The sequence below is a fragment of the Balaenoptera musculus genome, chromosome 13 (genome assembly GCF_009873245.2).
Source record: "Balaenoptera musculus isolate JJ_BM4_2016_0621 chromosome 13, mBalMus1.pri.v3, whole genome shotgun sequence".
NCBI classification, from domain to species: domain Eukaryota; kingdom Metazoa; phylum Chordata; class Mammalia; order Artiodactyla; family Balaenopteridae; genus Balaenoptera; species Balaenoptera musculus.
In genome coordinates this window covers 4,662,042-4,681,034 of record NC_045797.1, presented here as the reverse complement: position 1 = coordinate 4,681,034, position 18,993 = coordinate 4,662,042, and the positions used below count along the sequence as shown (strand labels likewise).

Sequence of the window (18,993 nt, the reverse complement as noted above, 5' to 3'; positions counted from 1 at the left end):
GGTCATCTTGTAACCTCTACATTTTGTGACCTTTTAATTGATAAAACATATTAATCAAAATATCCCCTTGTACAGGTGTATGTCTATTGCTGAAAATGAGATAACAATTAGTACTAAATAGTTTTTTTATAGCTTTTATTATAATAGTTTTTATTATAGTTTTTATTATAGTATTAGCTCTCAGCAAACTAATGGGAGGTTATTTTAAGGAATGAAACTAAATCCCTGCTTTAAATTATAGACATCAGGCCTATTTTTATTGCAGAGTGTAAAGGTATTAAGTAAGAACTAAAGTAAACACTGGAGCATTTATCCAGGAGAAACTAGTACAAAACAAAGACATTAAAATTGGAAGTTCTAAATTTGCAATAGATTTGCTCTCTATCCTGACAGTCTTCACTACAACAAAATGCTTTATTTTGTGGTTTATGATCTAGGGAATCACAATTGGCCCTCTGGTCAGGTACCTGGATGTTAGAAAGACCAATAAAAAAGAATCCATCAATGAAGAGCTTCATACCCGTGTAAGTTATCTCTTGGTCATAATTAATAAGTTGATAAGATGTTCCCTCTTTGTCACCTATGGGAGTGATTTTAGAACTTTGATGAGGTGTGTATATGTCACTAGACATGGCCTCTTTCCTCTCCAGCTCCACCAACAGTGACTGTACTAGTTTCCTGGTGCTGCTGTAGGAAATTATCGTAGACTTAGTAGCTTACATCTTACAATTTTTATCTTACAGTTCTGGAAGTCAGAAGTTCACAATGGGTTTCATTGGGATAAAATCAAGATGTAGCAGGGCTGTACTTCTTTCTGGGGGTTCTAGGAAAGGGTCTCTTTTTCTTGCCTCTTCCAGCTTCTAGAGGGTCTTGGCATTCCTCGGCTTGTGGACCCATCCTGTCTTCAAAGCCAACAATGACCAGTCAGGGCTTTCTCATGCTGCATCACTCTAATACTGCCTCTTCTGCCTTCCTCTTCCACATTAAAGATCTTTATGGTTATACTGGGCCCATGTGGGTAATTTAGGGTATTCTCTCTATCATAAGGTCAGCTGAATAGCAAGCCTAAATCCATCTGCTATCCTAATTCCTCTTTGAATAAAAAGTAACATATTTGCAGGCCCTGGGGATTAGGACCCTGTACATCTTTGGGGACCATACATTCTGCCTATTGCATCTGTCCCTTGCCCTTCAAAGATTCATGTCTGTTCCACATGCAAAATACATTAACCGATCCCAACATCTCAGAAGCCTCAATCCACTATAGAATGAACTCAGAGACCAAAAATCTCACCTACATCTTGTGAGTTCAAAAGACCCAACTCTCAGCATCTCAACCATCTAAATCAAGGATGGGTGAGGCTCTGGGTATAATCCATCCTGAGACACAGTTCCTCTTCACTCTGAACCTGTGAAACTCAGGAAACAAGTCATCTTTTCCCAAAACGCACTGGTAAGACAGTCATCAGATAACGGCTATAGATATTCCCTTTCCAAAAGGGGGAAATATGGACAGAAAAAAGGAGTCATCTACCCCAAGCAAATTTCCAAGTCTGCCTGGGTTTCCAGTCCTGGTTTCCAGTCCTGGGAACAATCTTCTGTGATTCTTTGCTCCACCTTCTGTGTTCTCCCCTCCACCCTCTGAGTCATAGTTCTTTTTTCATGAACAGTAGCAGGTGTTTGTGACTTATTAGTTTTGTTTTGTTTTGTTTTGTAATTTTTATTGGAGTATACTTGATTTACAAGGTTGTGTTAGTTTCAGGTGTACAGCAAAGTGAATCAGTTATATGTATACATATATCCACTATTTTTTAGATTCTTTTCTCATATAGGCCATTACAGAGTACTGAGTAGAGTTCCCTGTGCTCTACAGTAGGTCCTTATTAGTCATTTATTTTATGTATAGTAGTGTGTATATGTCAATCTCAATCTCCCAATTTACCCCTCCGCCCCTCCTTGCCCCCTGGTAACCATAAGTATGTTTTCTACATCTGTAACTCTAGCGGCTTATTAGTTTGATCACCCTGCTTCTTGCCTGTAAAATTTGGGGCCCAGTAGCTTTCTTTCATTTCATCTTCTCTCTCTCCCTTTTGGGTCCAAGCTAGCAGTGTTTCTGTCAGGGTTCAACAAGGGGAGCAGAACTAGTAGGAGATATATATTAAGAGCTTTGTTGTAAGGAATTGGCTCACCTACTATGGGTGCTGGGTAAGCAGGTCCAAAATCTGTAGGACAGGCCATCAGGAAGGGTGGATTGGAACTCTCAGGCAAAAGCAAGTGGCATTTTCTTCTGCTTTATTCTTCAGGCCTTTCAAGTGATCAAATCAGACCCACCCAGATTATCTAGGATAAGATCCCTTACTTAAAGGCAACTGATCAGTGACCTTTAATCCTATCTACCAAATACTTCCACAGCAACATCTAGACGGGTATTAATAATAACAGGGGAGTAGCCTAGCCAAGTTGACACCTCAGAAAACTATCACGATGAATAATGTTCAGAGTTGCCTGACTTGCTTCTAAAATCATTGTTCTAAAAAAGGAAGGAAGGAAGGAAAGAAAGAAAGGAAGGAAGGAAGGAAGGAAGGAAGGAAGGAAGGAAGGAAGGAAGAAAGGAAGAAAGAAAGAAAGAAATTATTCTAATGGAACATGGGATTTTCTGCTCTTCCTGAACTTATAATAAAGAAGGGGTAACAGCTTCCACTTCAGCAGACATGGCCTAGTGGCAGTTTTGGTGAAAACATCCAACTCTGACAAAAGTGAAAATGAAGTCGATCATGGTTTCTGCCAGTTTGTTTTAAGTCCAACACAGTATTGAAGGGATGGCGTTTCATGTGGCTACAGGAAATAGAAATGAGAACTAATGTATGGAAAACATAGGGTGAGAGGCTTCAGCTCTGTTAATGAAGAGTGATTGGACAGTTGCTTGTATGGTTCACCCAAAGGTGAGATGGATGTGTGCAAGCAATAACCGGAAACACTCGGCATAGTTGCTGTACAAGAGATTCAGGCTTGGAGGGGATGATTGGCCCACATAATTTGGAGGTTTCTTTCATGCCTGAAAGTCCATAACTTTAATGCTGGAGAAACTGATGAAGTCTTTCAAAAGTCAGACCTGAATTTCATGGCCAAAGTCACCTTAGGAAATAAAGTAATTTTAATTCCAGGAAACGCAAATGAAAAATTTTCAAGGCCATTTGAAACTATTCAACAGATGGGGATAGGGAGTGAGCGTTTTAAAATAAGTAGTGCTTTAACCCAATTGAAGATTTTTGTCTCTATCTTTATCCCCTCTGTTCATTATTTTAAGAAATTAGACATATACCTAAGACAATAGAACTTGGATATTTCACCCCTTTCTTATTTTTCTTTTTCTCAAAAAAAGGTATAATTATTGGTAGAGAGTACATAATTATTTCAGAATTAATTTAGTATTTTAATCTATTTTGCAAAAAAAATTTAGAAGCCATGTTAAACTTCAATGATTACAAATTTAAATTATTTGTAAAGTAATAAATTATGAAGAGACTGTGTTTTTTCCTAAATTCCTATAAACAATTTGGATAAAGCAAATGTAGTATAATTAGCTTGGATGGTGAAATGTAAATACTGAGACAAAATGATCAGATAAAAACTGAGGCATGGGAATTCCCTGGTGGTCCAGTGGTTAGGACTCTGTGCTTTCACTGCTGAGGACGCGGGTTCAATCCCTGGTCGGGGAACTAAGATCCCACAAGCCGTGTGGCACGGCCCACCCAAAAAAAGAAAAAGCAAAAACTGAGGCATATAGATAAATTTTGTTGTTATATGTTGCTATTATAATAGAATACCTGTAGAATTATATTTTCAGGAGCTGTATAAATTGGATACTGGCATATTCTTTTCTTTCTCAATGAAATTAAAAGAATAGTTAATTATTAGGCTTTATATCCATGTGATTTCAGTAATGAGAAATTTCCTAGATCATTCTAGAAAAATAGTATTCAAAGGAAAGCAGGTAGCTTGTTTTCATTGCAAGTTATGTGCTTTATTAAAGAAATTATCTACAGAGACTTTGCATCATGAAACTAAGTGGTGTTACTGGGAAAGGCATTATAAGCGTCAGTTACATGAACAGAGTGATAGAAAAGAGGGTATGCTCCTGGAAAGTAAAGCCCCCTTTGTTTTCCAAGGTGTATTAACCTTCCTTGTGTGTCTTGTAGGGTTAACGTTTCATCAGCAGTCATTTTTCTGTGTTTGGTTTGGCAGCTGATGGATCACTTGAAGGCTGGAATTGAAGATGTGTGTGGGCAGTGGAGCCACTACCAAGTGAGAGACAAGTAAGGAGGCAGAGATTTCACCACCGAGGAGGGATATATGTGACATGCGGAACCTCAGAAGTTTCCACTGGAAGCTAGGTAGATGGGATAAGATAAAACTAGAAGGAATCCTGAGGAAGGTGGCCAGGAAGATAAAGGTCCTGGGAGCCATACCATACAGGAAGCAGGCAGAAGTCCTGGGAAATGGAGAGCTACCAGGTGGAGGAAGCAGTGAACTTGGGCTTGGTTGCTTTAGAGGAAACTAGTACAACGGACAGGTGGAAATTAGAGACGCCAGATTTAAGTTTAAAACAAGGACAAGTTTCCCAGTGATACGAGAAGCACAACCAGGGAATGACAGGCTTCAGGAGGCTGCGAAGGAGGGTTGGCGAGTCATCAGGGATCCTGGGGAAAGAGACTCCTCCATCGTGGGGGAGGTCCTTCCCGCATAACGATTCTGTAAGGATGCCGGGGGCCCTCTTCTCCACCACATCTCACATTTCAGAACTCATCCTCTTCTGGATTTAGTCTACAGCCATATTTCTTAATGACGTGGCTCTGAGGAGAGTTTATTGAGGATGAGGAAGACGAGATTTTTGAAGTTTTACACTGCTGTTTGGAGGATGTAGGCATTAGCAGTAGTTCAATTAACCAAGTGGTAGACATTTCCAACATATTGATGTTGGTGATACCAAGAGAGACTAGATCTTAAAAATTCTGGCTCTTGCACGGTGGTGGCACAGAAACTGAGAGCTTTTGAGTGGGATTTTATTTTTTAAGATTTTTTGATGTGGACCATTTTGTAAAGTCTTCATTGAATTTGTTACAATATTGCTTCTGCTTTATGTTTTGGTTTTTTGGCTAAGATCATGTGGGATCTTAGCTCCCCGACCAGGGATCAAACCTACACCCCCTGCATTGGAAGGCAAAGTCTTAACCACTGGACCGCCAGGGAAGTCTCCTGAGTGGGATTTTTTTTTATGAGGTAGAAAGAAGCATCGTTTTAGCAGTCCTTACAGTGTTAAAATAGAATTTAAATTCTATGACTATCCACCGATCTAGAATTTAGGCCATGGATTTTTTTTTAAGTTCAAATGCCATAGTTATTCCAATGAAGCATTATTAAATATTCTTCCATTTAGCCGAATCTATACCTAACTTTCTAAACTATGTCAAGAGCAGTAAGACACCCTCACTGTGTTCTAGGTCTTCACAATGTAGTGCATGTGGTCCTGGGGGTGGGGTGGGGGAGAAGAGAAAGAGCCTGAACAAATAATTATGGTCAATATGGCGCATGTTATAACAGAGGCAAATGCATAGAACTATAGTAATACAGAAATGGGTGTGAGTTTGGAAAATAAATGAGTTCTCCAGGCAAAGAAGAATGGAAAGCCTGCCAAGTAACCGCAGTAGCAGCAGTGTATTTCCATCTGCAAAGGCAAGGGAGAGCGTGTCATGGTTTGGATATGGGAGAGTGACAAGGTGAGAAAAAGGTGAGAAAAAAGGAGGACATGGCTGGAAAGACAGGGACACGCTTTTATGGTACAGAGCTAAGGAGCTCTCTACAGCCATTAACACTATAAAGTTCTATTTGACCTTTAAAACTCATATCAAAAGGCTATTAAATAGGAGAGTGACATGACCATACTTGACTTTTGGAAGGCAAACTACAACAGCCATATGGAAGCTGGATTAGAAAGAGAGGAATTATCTGTCACATGATCTCCTTAACTGTCCTGTGTTATCACTATTAGTCTCATTTTATTTTATTTATTTATTTTAAACTTATTTATTTATTTACTTTTGGCTGCATCGGGTCTTAGTTGCAGCACACGGGATCTTAAGCTGCAGCACACGGGCTTCTCTCTAGTTGTGGCGTGCAGGTTTTCTCTCTCTAGTTGTGGTGTGCGGGCTTCTCTCTAGTTGTAGCATGCGGGTTTTCTCTCTCTAGTTGTGGCGTGTGGGTTCCAGAGCACCTTGACTCTGTAGTTTGCGGCACACGGGCTCAGTAGTTGTGGCCCACGGGCTTAGTTGACCCGCAGCATGTGGGAAGTTAGTTCCCTGACCAGGGATCAAACCCATGTCTCCTGCATTGGAAGGCGGATTCTTTACCACTGGACCGCCAGGGAAGTCCCTAGTCTCATTTTAAAGATGAGCAAACCAAATCCAAGAGGTCGATTAACCTGTTGTACGGCGCAACCTTGATGTGGGTCCAGGTCTTTTGTTTTCAGTGAGCTGCAGAGCTTTCCGACTAGTGAGGGTAAGGGACCAGCAGAAGGGGTACTGAAATACTTCTGGGGTAGACAGGCTGGCTATGGCGTAAGGAGGGGAAGATGAGGAAAGGGAAAATGAGAATGACCATCAGATCTTCAGACACGGAACCTAGGGAGGCAACAGTGCCATGGTTAAGCTTACAGTCTGTAGAAGAATGTTTGGAGTTAAATAACAGATTCTGTTTAAGATGCTTCAGATACTCACTCAGCCCCCGTTTGGAATTTAGCCTCAAGCTCAGGAGGAAATCGTGGCTGTGATAGAGGTTGTGAGTTGTCAGTGAGTATTTGGTAACCAAAGCCGTGGGTGTGGGTGAGATGACTACCAGCCGGTGAAGAGGGGAAGCTTCCTGGGGACGGGACTCTGAGAAGCTTCCATGCCTCTGGGGCAGGTAAGGAAGAGCAAGGGCAGAGGAGACTTGGAAGAAGTCGTGAGCAAGGCCGGAAGGGAAGCAGGATGTACAGGGCTCAGAATAAGTGACCCAGTGGCCCATGAGAAGAAGCCAGTGGCTAATAGGGCAAGGGCAATGGCAACCACTAGCCTTGACCAGCCCAAGGTCAAGGTGAACCCGAACCCGGGGTGAGGAGCATCAGAGAAGTCCTGATGGGTGGGGTGCAGATGGCCGTAGATTGAGGAATAAACAGCAACAATAGCTTCTCATGAAGAAAGGCAGAAAGCGAGAAGGCTGAGGGCTGAGCCAGTTGGAGCCAGAGTGAGCCTGGTATGAACCAAACCCAGATCACAGAGCCCAAGGAATCACAGACTGCTTAACCCAGAGGAGCCTCGGCTGATAAAGAGTCCATCCACCTCACAGGCCAGGAGACTAACCGACAACCAGATGAGCCAGCATCCCAGAATAAATCAGGCGGCAAATTACTCTTTGAATGGAAAATGATTGAAGGTGTGGAAAATTCCTCCTCCAAACAGATGGTGGGCTCTGAAGGCACCGTATGCTCCACGTGGCTCGGTCTCATGGGTCGGCCGGAGCTTTGGCTCAATAGTCAGCGTCCATCAGCGTCTGGCCTATTCAGATGCTCCATCACTCAGACTGTCAGGGTATATGTGGGTTCTCCCCACACCCCGCCTAAGTGGCAGGATTCAAAATGATCTGCAGCGTAATGGGCAAATCTACTGTAACTACCAGGCTGTTTAAACTTGTGGGCTCTGGTTGAACAGGCCAGCACCACTGTCAGTGCAGCTGCCACGGTTAGGAGCTACTGGGAGGGTACAGCAGACTCCCCGACCCCGTTTCTTCTCCCACAGTTAGAACTCAACTGGCCTCCCCAGCTCCCCACTAATGCCCACTTTTTGCCCTGATTACAGCTTGTCCCTTCCTTTTGTTTGGTTGATTTTCAATGTATTCAGGTCACTAGGCCATTCTTTCTTTATTTTAAAGAATGTATAGATGCTATGATTATTTTTTTCAAAAATGTGTTCAAAGTCACATGTGTTCCAGGCACTGTCGTGGTGTTTTTCAGAATAAAGTTAAGTATAGCTTGTTTCTAGAAAAAGTATATACTTACATAACACATACAGAGATTGAAGATTTCCAAACTGTTGGTTTCCGTTTTTAGGTTTAAGAAGTTTGATCATAAGTATTTACGGAAAATCCTAATCCGAGAGAACCTGCCAAAATCGAGCATCGTTTCTTTGTACAAGAAGCTGGAAATGAAACAAGCTATTGAGATGGCAGAGACCGGGATACTAAGTTCTACAGCCTTTTCCATCCCCCATCAGTAAGTGACATCTGCCCTCGATGTAGACTTTCAATGTCAGAATTACAGGGGGCACTAACTCATTGTTCCATTTAAAGGTACTATTAGGAGTGACGAGGCAGAGATATGACAAAGGAAAAATGGAAGAAATAAGATCTAAGTCTTGGCATCTTATAGCTTGGTCCATGCTCGATCTGTTTCACCTAGTTTCTGAAAATTACTTTCTAGCAAAAAGATGAGAGTTTTTTGACATCTTTCTTTGGGAGGGCAGGGCAAATGAATTTATAGAAGATTTTTAGCATATGTCACAAGTCTTCCTGTTTAGACATGTCTACCCTTTAACCCGTGCTCGTTTGCTTCTGCTAATATTGCCGTTGTCTTTCTCCCATAAGTCATCTCTCTTCCTGTCTTCTATAAGGAGAGACCAGGTCAGCATCCTAGGATACTAAGTTGGATTTGGGCACGAGTGGTAGAGGAGCAAGAGGTGTGGTGATTGGTGGGATATTTAAAGAGAAGGCCGTGTTTGTAATTGTGTCTCAGGCAAAGATCTGTGTGCAGTTGGGAGAATGCCACGTCTGTGTGAGACCAGCTGTGAACAGGAGCAAGGAGGGAACTGGCTACCAGTGGAACAGAGGGTGGGGTAAGACTGGTACCTACCCCATCATTACAAGATGATGCCCTTTGAAGCCTGGTGCTTCAGTTGGAGCATCTGGAAACCAATTGTCCCAAGAGCTGGTTAGACATTTTTTAAAGCTGCTTTAAGTCTCTGACATTTAACGAGAACTTCTTGAATGTCATAAGAATTAATTCACCCCCTCCCCAAAGATGCCCAGTTTTCTCCCGAGAAATGGTTTAGGAATTGGGAAAATTAGTCACAACGTATATTTAGCGTAAGGAACACAAACCCCTCCATCCTGACCTCTTCAGAAGATAATGAGTTTCAATTATCTCCCCACCTCCTCACCTTTGAAAAGCAAGTTGAGAGAAGACCTAAGAATAGATGGCAATGAAATTGTCATTAACACCTGAGTGTTATTTCTCATCCTTTACTTGCTAATGAATCAGAAGCACCATCACCTTTTTTTACGTGGGGAAAATTTCCAGCCAGGGAAAAATCTAAAGGAGCATCCCTGAGGGCATCTTTGTATAAACAGAAAGCTTTCTGCCTTATTTCTCAGTGAGTTGGTTGGTTTGTTTTGGTGCTGCCCATTACATGGCTTTAAGGAAATTTCTGGTCCTAAAATGGGAATGTGCTAACAAATATTTATTGGCAACACCATGCTGAGCCATATGAGAGCCTGAGGCAGAAAAAAATAATCGGGGATACTGATCTTGTCTTTATTTAAAATGTTGATATATCACTCATCATGGATAATTTTGCGTTCTTTTATTTTCTACAATATTGCCTTCAAATCCTACTTCACCTGATTCCTGAACTTTTGGGCATCCCCTTGGCGAAGGGGAGTACTAGGGCACCTGTTATGTGCCACGGCCTGTGGAAGCAGACGGTCCCTGCCCTCAGGGAGCTCACCCCTGGAGTAGGGTCCTGATGGTAATAAAATAGGGCACACAAACATATGATCATAAAGCCCAGGGAGCTGTGAGAGGGTGGGAGGGAACCTCATCTGGTCCCCAAGCGTTTGACCTGCTCACTGAAGGATGGATGAGAATTAACTCAGCGCCCATTAGGAGGCCTGGACCTGGTCGGGTGCAGGCAGTTTAGACCATGAGGAACTTCCTCGACCTTCTACTCACTAGTGATGTAAGCGCTTGGTCTAGGAATGTAGGGGCGCTTATCTCAAATGAGAATCAGCCTCTCATGTGCTAAAATATATTTTGAATCTCTGTACATTACGTTGCACTGGTCATAAGCAGGTTTCCCAGTTCCTAACCTCAAGACAATTTTTAAGCCAGTTTCATTTAGAAGATGCCCTGTGTTGAGTGAATTATTTTTCAGACATTGACTCAAGATTAGTAAGAGAGCCTTCTAGGTTGGAGACATTTTTTCCCCCTATAGCCGAAACCGGTTAGTTAACCGAGGTGGGAGAGGAGATTTTTTTAAACCGATATTTACTACAAGTTTAGTATTTAAATTGCATTCATTTGATCTCATCAGAAACCTGTAGGACGTCAAGCAAAAAGGAATTCCTCTCCTAAGATCAAAGCAGTGATTTCTTAAAAAACAAACCTTCATACAATAATAGGAAAAAGAAGTGTGTACTCAGCTCGCTTTTTGTGACTCCGTATGAAAGGATAACAATAAAACGCACATATATTTTTTTTCTTTAGAAGTTTAAGCAATTGTTCTACAAGAGGTTTAGATTTCCAAACTCTGTGACCTTCAGGAGAACGCTACCCCTAGAAGCTGTCTATGGCACACTGCAGACAATGCTGATTCTAGGGAATTCCTTTACTTTTACATACATTATTTTATTTGACTCTCAAAACAACCCTATGGAATAAATAGACTATGTACTTGGATTATTATTCTAACTATGAGGCACCTTGCTTTACCCATGAGTAGGAAGTTCTTAGAAACATCAGTGGGTAGAGGCTCAAGCCGATTAAAAAATATTTGGTTACTATTAAAAAGAAGAGATCTTAAAATATTTATAATAAAGATGTTAAAAAAGAAGAAAATGAAAGATAAAAAATATATATTTATAATAAATGTATAGGCATAACACACTACAGCTGTACGACTTCAGGATATTGTCTTTAGAAACTCCCAAATAATTATAATGTCATTTATTAAAAAGCACAAATTAATTTATTGCAGTTGAAGAATTTTTAAACTGATCACATATTGACAGGTGTAAGTTCACAGTCATGCATTCTGACACCAAAGCCACTAGTATGAAGATTCTGATGCCATGTTCACTTCCGTGATGGGACGTTGCCTTGTAAGGAGCCGGGCCCACAGCTCCGCATTCTTCACCGGTTCTCAGTGTTGGTCACCTTGGTGACCTTTCTAAGAAGACACAAGGCAACCACATACACAGAAGAGCTGTTGGTACCATTGTTTACTTAGTGGGCACATCCTTCAGTCACCATGCATTTCCCTGGATTTCATGTATGAAGCTACTAAAAGAGGATGGATTCTTCCAAATAAATCAGGATATATTTGATCTTTTGGGACTTCACCTTATGGCATGAAGATAACATCTACTAGATTTCATATCTCTGTCGCTGTGTTTAGAATTGAAACCTCTTTTTACAGCATTATAGCATCTGATTTTTTTTAAAAAGTTAAGGGAAATGTGAGCCTTTTATTCAAACACATTAAGATTCAGATTTCCCCAGTTTGATTTCAATGGCCATGAAATTACCAGTGGTCTTTTATTTAAGGTAATAGAGGCTTCTTTAACATCTTGTTCCAGTGACGAGACTTTCACTTTAGAATTTTACTTTTTTGCCCTAGAGATTACTAAGATTCAGTTTTTCTGAGGATTGTATCTTTCCTGTGCTCATGATATGATCATTTCAGGAGTGATTTTGCTAACGAAGTAGCAGGTAGGAAAGTCCATGCATCAGTAATTGCCCGAATCAATAATTCATCCTTCTGATTCTATAGCTGCAGCTTCTCAGTGAGAATAAATACGAGACAATGCTGCCGGGAACCCTGTACTGCACATCCAGCCAGCGGCCTAAATGGGCTTGAACTAAGTCTGGTCCTTCCCAGAGTGGTTAATTATAAACTGGGGAGAATGCCAAGTTAGATTTCCTATCTCAGGTTTAACTTTACCATTTCCTTTACCCATAGTTTTTTCCTATTTGGTCATTTTATTATGAACACACAAAGTGGAACTATTTGTTTAGCTGTTGTTTCTGTTTAGCAATAGATTCCTTCCACCATAATAAAGGAATGTGTTCAGATTGTGGGAATGCGTGGGTGTATCTAAATCAGAATAAATTTTAGTTGAGGGACATTTAAACAGTTAGGTTGAAATGCCCTGATAATAATGTTTAAATCACCGAGGGTGGTAACTGAATATCAATAGTGTTGACGTTTGCAGCTCTGCGATATGGAAACTGATTTCAGTGATTTTGTAGGAAGGGCATTCGTCAGTCGACAGATCGCATTGCTAAGTAAATGCTGGCGTCCTGGTCCTGTGATATCCAGCATCCAAGCCCTTAAAAATCTTTTACTCATTGTGCATTACTTACAAAAATATCCTTGCTATTTATGGCGATATTGCTACTAATGTCTGGGGAAAGGGACTTAAAAAGTGGCCTGTCTTGAAACCAATAACTTCTTGTCTCTATGGTCAATTATCCTAAGACCTGTGCAAGCAGGTAACAACACATCAGCACACGTGTGCATTTCAAAACGCTGCAGCCAGACAAGAAAAAAAATCACAGCTCTGTAAGGGTTTATACCAATATGTCAAGGGAGGTAATAGTACTAAAAGATGGGTTTAATTTTCTTTAGTTCTCCTTTTTTTGTTGTTCCTATGTTCTACAGTGAGCGTATATTATTCATACAATAAGTTTTTAGAAATTACCACCACTAGACCGAAGTGATTGAAATCAAATATGTGTGTCATATGAGAATTCTGCACATAGCGATGTCATGACTGAAATCCTCAGAGGACAATTGTTCATTGACTGCTAACCTGGCCATGACTTGGCTTTTGAGCTCTTTTTTTGGGGGTGGGGAGGGGTGCTCATGGTGAAGAAGGCAGAAAGAAGTCAACTGCTTCTAGAATCTCAGAGGGTCCAGTGTCTCTGAGCTGGCCTGATTTTCATGGTGGCAATGGTCTAATTCTCCTCGTAAAACATGATTTTAGTTTCTTACCATTATTCTTTAACCAGAGATAAAGTCCCTAAAGGGACAATTCCAAGATAAATGTACTTATAAAGGTACTCGTAAAAATTTAGTACTGCATAGATTAGTGCTATTCAAAATGTCGTGACTAACATGGTGTTATCCGTGAGCCTTGAAGGAATAATCTTATTTCTGTTGAATCTAACAGTGAAACATTTGGTTTGCCCTTTGTGGTATCCTTTCCAAAAACGTATTTCCTAATCATTGATTTTTATTGTTTTTTACAAACGTGTCTGTTCATAATAGATACGGAGGAAAAAAGTAACTGGTTTGCCATGACTTTAAACTCCTTTTAAAAAATGGGTTAGAGAAATTCCCATATACAAGCTATAGGCAAAGAAGCCACATGTTCAAAATGTAAGTCAAGACACACGTGCTGACATTTCATATGAATTTACTAAAACAACAGGAAAAGTTATGTTAAAAACATAACCTTTATGTTTATCAATTAGAACTCCTGAAAGTAAATTGATGCTTTTGTGGTCCCCTTGCCAAGATGGAAGAATAATGCTTGGCTTCCCTCCAATGATGTTTCCAGGGCCCAGAGGATACAAGAAAACAAAAGACTCTCCCCTGAAGATGTGGAATCCATGAGGGACATTCTGACACACAACATGTACCAAGTTCGACAAAGGGTGTGTATAAGACGTGTCCCTGTTCCCTGTCCTCGGATCCAGTCCTCCAGGAATCAGTTCTTGTTCATGTTATTCTCTCCAAAGCAGTCTTCTTGATGAACAATTTCTCTCTGCTTAGTTGGGAGAACAGAAAGTTAATTGTTATGCTTCTGCAGCAAAATTGGCACCCGTGGTATAAAGAGAAATGCAAATCCAGTTGCTGGCCCTAGGGGTCAGGCTGCCCTAGCCCTGCAGCCCCAGAGTTTTCCAGAACCAGCAGGGCTCCCTCCCCCTCCAGAGACAGAAAAGCAGTGACACTCATCCACCGGGGAATAAAGATGGCCCCAGGATGCCTGTGATGGTGGAGTTGTCTCAGCGTGGTTGACTGTAATAGAGCTTAGAAAACTGAGATGGTTTAGATTAGAATATCGAAAACACAGTGCTGAAAGCCTAAGGTAAAAAAAGGAGACATTTCAGGGACTTCCTTGGCAGTCCAGTGGTTAAGATTCCAAGCTTCCACTGCAGGGGGCATGGGTTCAATCCCTGGTCCGGGAACTAAGATCCCACATGCCACTCGGCCAAAAAAAAAAAAAAAAAAATATATATATATATATACACATACACATACACACACACACACACATATATATATATATATATATATATATTTATAGCCACAAAAAGGAGACGTGTCAGGCATAGTATTTTTCAATTTTGGAAAAGGGTATGGAGGCTATACTAGCACTTGGGACCTGGCCCAAAGTTCACAGCAAGAACATTTCAGGGGCAGTAAGTGAATCCTCCTGAAACTTTGATTTAATCAAATGGTGTTTTCACTTGTGTCCTCTAATTAGGAGTTATTTAAGTTTAAGGATTCAATGGAACATCCCAATTGTTGAGTAGGGTTATAAGCAAGTTCACCGTGAGGGCCTTGGTTTTTGTGACCATGTCATGGGACTCCAAAAACTCATCTAGTCAAAGTTCCTCCTTCTCAAGTAGAAGATGCGGAGGTTAGAGGAGTTGTTTTTCTGACTTGTTTAAGATCTCAAAACGAATTTGAGTTAAGAACCCAGGTCTGCCAGCTACCCACCCACAGCTCTTTCCATGACTTCAGAATTACATGATCCAGGGCAAGGGAATGTCTTCTGGCTGCTGTTTCGAGAAGGTCAGTGATGAAGGGGAATGTGTCAGCAAAAAGGCCCTGCACCTGCTGGAGGAACACAGGTCAGCAGCACTCATAGCACACTTCGAGTACATTCAGCAGCTTTCAAATCGTTCCAAGTGAAACTGTTTCAGCAAGACTATCACATTCCGCCTTAGATAAGTAGTTAAGAGCTTCCTGGTTTGAAGAATGCCGGCCAGCTTAGTGAGGGCCGGAGTCCAGAGGGTGCCTGGTACTCAGACTTGCCCCATGGTGGTGGAGGTTGAGTTTAGGGAAAGTCCAGAAATAGAGAGAGAGATTCTGGAACTCCAAGCCACCCAAAAATGAGGCTAACTGCCCCTTCTCTCTTTTTTATCAGGTTCCTAAATAATCACCTTTCTTCTTCTTTTATCGGTGCCTACTCAGTCTGACCTCCAAGTTTCTCCCTTCTAAGCTGTGCAGGATCCCCCTTCCTTGTTGATCAAGAAGAGCCAATAGGTGATGGAAAGTCCCACGGGGAGAACACACATAGTAAACAGAGGGGCCTCCACCCCTGAGATGGCTTTTGCTTCCTCTTTTATTACTTGGGAGAATGAGACTCACCAGTCCTACCCTTTCTGTCTTTCCTTTCTCATCCTCTCCTTTTTAAAAGAAACTTTTATAATATATTTTATTTAAACCACTATATCAAAAATATTATTTCAACACATCATAAATTTAAAAAATTGCCAATGAGATACTTTGCACTCTTTTCTTTTAAATTAATGTATTCAAAATCAGTGTATAGCTTATTCTTACAGCACACAACGATTCGGATTAGCCACGTATTTTTTTCCTTAAAGCCTCCTTTATTTTTCTTATTTTTTTTTAATTTTTATTTTATATTGGAGTATAGTTGATTAACAATGTTGTTGATTGACAAAGGTGTACAGCAAAGTGATTCAGTTATACATACACAATGTATCTATTCTTCCTCGAATTCTCTTCCCACTTAGGTTATTACAGAGTACTGAGCGGAGTTCCCTGTGCTACACAGTAGGTCCCTGTTGGTTGTCATCCTGTCTTTACGTCGTTCATGTGACTCCTCTCCTCCGCCACGGTTCTCTTGCTCTCTTGAAGGAAAAACCAGAGATGCAATCCAGGACAACTGTCTGTCTGCTTTGTTGCTAGTGGGAAGTCTACAGTTTTGAGGCTTGTCACAAAAGGTGACATCTGTAGTCCTCTAGCTTGGGTGAAAGAGATTCCCGTTAAGCACTTTGTAAACGTCTGAGGACCATGCTGGTCTGTGGTTCAAGACAAATTTTCACTGGCCTCCGTGAGGATAAGGAAGACATTTTTCATAAAACTAAACTGATTCAATCTGAAAAACTGTTCTGTATCTAAGATTATGCCCGTCCTACTACTTTGGTTAAAAGACTTTTTCCTTTTTGAACCGATGGTGGTGATACTAATGGGCTGATTTTTTGCACGTATCTTTGATTGGCAACATTTTAAAATAGCAACCTTCTAGCAATTGCCAAAGTCGTTTTTAAATTCCCCTGATCCCTAAACACTCAGTAACCGCTGGCCTAGCATAGCAAACATGACCTGGGAAAGAGAGTGTGTGTTGGCTGGGGGGGCACCGACGTCTGTGGGTACCTCGGGGGTGATCACTGTGGGAGGGTCACAGGGGGACAGCACAGATGGGGGGCACCACCCTGTGAGCCAGAGGCAAGGCTCCCACCGCAGCTTGCTCCTGATGGGCTAGCTCCGAGCACAGACCTTTCCTCCGGGGCCGCAGCTTGTGCCTGTGTAACTGAGGCAAAAGCTCAGAGGACCTGGGCATCACCTTCTCGCTCTACTAGTCTTTGTTCTTGGTTTTTCCATGGTCTCCTGAGGCTGGAAGATGTACTGAGATGTCTGTACATGTTTGACATCCCCTTCTTTCTACAGACCCTGTCCTACAACAAATACAACCTCAAACCCCAAACGAGTGAGAAGCAGGCGAAAGAAATTCTGATCCGCCGCCAGAACACCTTCAGGGAGAGCACGAGGAAAGGTCACAGCCTGCCCTGGGGAAGGACGGTAAGGCGGGGACCTTGACTCACCTGAGCTGGGCCGGTCCCCGAGCAGGGCTTAGTCAGGTGACTACCTCAGTATTTAAACAAACAAACAAAACCACTACCTCGTTGCCAGAAAAAGACAAAACTAAGGGGGTACAGGACACCAGACACCCCCTTCTCTGGGCCTGGGCCCTTTGGAGCCCAAGGCATCAATCCCCGGGGTATGTGGCAGCAAGCTGCCCCCCAGGATGGTTCAGTGACTCGACCATACTCCCTGGACTGCGAGGCTAGACTAGCTCCCACGGCGGCCACGACTGGACATTCCAGGCGACCCTCCGTGGACGGGGACCCTGGCTCTAGGAAGCTTACTTCTCCCCCAGGGAGATACAGGGAGGAATTTGTTCTCCCCACGTCTCTTGGACCCTATCTTCATGGTACCCACTGTGCATCTGAACTACTCCATCTGAGGCCATATCCAAGCAATCTTACTGGGACTCTGAATGGAGGTTGGGTCTGGAGTAGCCCCTAATCTCTACCCTAATGTCAGGGGGGCTGCAGGAGAAACTTTGAGAGGTTTATCATGGTCTATTTTATCATGAGAGGGAAAGGACATATGTTGAAGGCGGAGACATTTTGTTTTCCTTAAACTGAAGTAACTGAAAGGCAGTGACCCAGAAACGATGCTCCAGAGTGGGTCTGTATCTCTCACTTTGTTTGTCGTGTGAAGCTGTCAGTTGCGTGCCTAACTCTGCTTTTTGTTTCTCCTTGTTACCCACAGGCTGGTACCAAAAACATCCGCTACCTCTCCTTTCCATACAGCCATCCTCAGCCAGCAGGCGGAGATGTGAGGGCGGCTGAATTCACAGGTAACCTGCATCCCTGACTGCTTCTCTTTTCTGGAAAGGTTCAGATGGTAAATAGTTTCAGGCTTGTGGGCCAAAAGGCAAAATCAAGAATATCATGTAAGTACATATATGACAAGAAAAAGAGAACACAAGTATTTTATTAGTTGAATTCAGAACTATAGTGATGAACACTGAAATTTGAAATTCGTATAATTTTTACTTAACAGGAAATATTCTTTAAAAAATTTTTTTTCAGCCATTTAAAAGTGTAACAACCGTTCTTAGCGCAGGGGCCATACCAAAAGATGCATCACAGAGATACACCTGGGAGTCATCAATTGCTGACCCCTGTCTTAGGGAAACATAAAATGGGCACTTCTTTGAGGTGGTGGGATTCTCCTGTGGTTTATAAATTAGCAGAATTCTCCAAAGTTGGCTAAATTTTACTAAAATAACTTCACCAAATTTACTGATTGGATGTTTCCCATTTAATACCTATTACTTAAACAAAATTCTTAAAGTTATTGAAACTGGCTATTGTGCTCATAAAAGCTAGGTTATTATTTTTTAAACATGTATATAAAATGATTTTCTATTAGCATAAAGTGGCATATAATATATATGATATGCCATGTTCTCTAGTTTAATATTCCTAAATTTTTAAGACTTGGAATCTCATTGGAAATTTGAATAAACTAAACACATAGGATTTGAGAATTAAATCTTTGAAGAAGGAATATAATTATTCCTTACAATGAAACTTTATTTTTTTCTGATATAAAAACATGCTTGACATAAAGTCAAAATCAGCCAGTGGAGAAAAGCATAAAAAAAAATTTTTAAAGCACTCGAAACTCCAACACCCAAGATAATCACTATAGAACATTTTGGTAAACATCCTTCTATAATTCTATCTATATCATCCTGATCTCTACCCTACCTGGACCTGATACAAACAAACAAAAAAAAATCACAAACACACAGCAAGGTATTATACATAAACTCATAATACAGTCATTGTTTTTCAATATTTATAAATTGTCTAGTTCACTCAACCATATGTTGTGGACATATTTTAGTATCAATAGATATGAACCTAGTAATCATTTCATGACTTAATAATAGTCAATTATATGAAAGCCCCATAGCTTATTTAGCAAAATCCTTATTAACAAATATTTAAGATGCTTCCAATATTTAATGAATATAAGCAATTATATCTAATAGTTTCTTTGGATTACT

At 41.2% G+C, this 18,993-nt stretch overlaps 1 protein-coding gene across 1 annotated transcript in view; it reads left to right on the top strand.

Moving 5' to 3' along the window:
* The window catches only part of SLC9A4 (solute carrier family 9 member A4), a 56,692-nt gene that overhangs the window by 32,994 nt on the left and 4,705 nt on the right, over positions 1–18,993 (top strand). The window contains exons 6-11 of the mRNA XM_036873685.1: positions 438–524; positions 4,246–4,316; positions 8,141–8,302; positions 13,648–13,744; positions 16,797–16,928; positions 17,685–17,772. Coding sequence (XP_036729580.1) covers positions 438–524; positions 4,246–4,316; positions 8,141–8,302; positions 13,648–13,744; positions 16,797–16,928; positions 17,685–17,772 — 637 coding nt within the window. The remainder of the gene's footprint in view (positions 1–437; positions 525–4,245; positions 4,317–8,140; positions 8,303–13,647; positions 13,745–16,796; positions 16,929–17,684; positions 17,773–18,993) is intronic.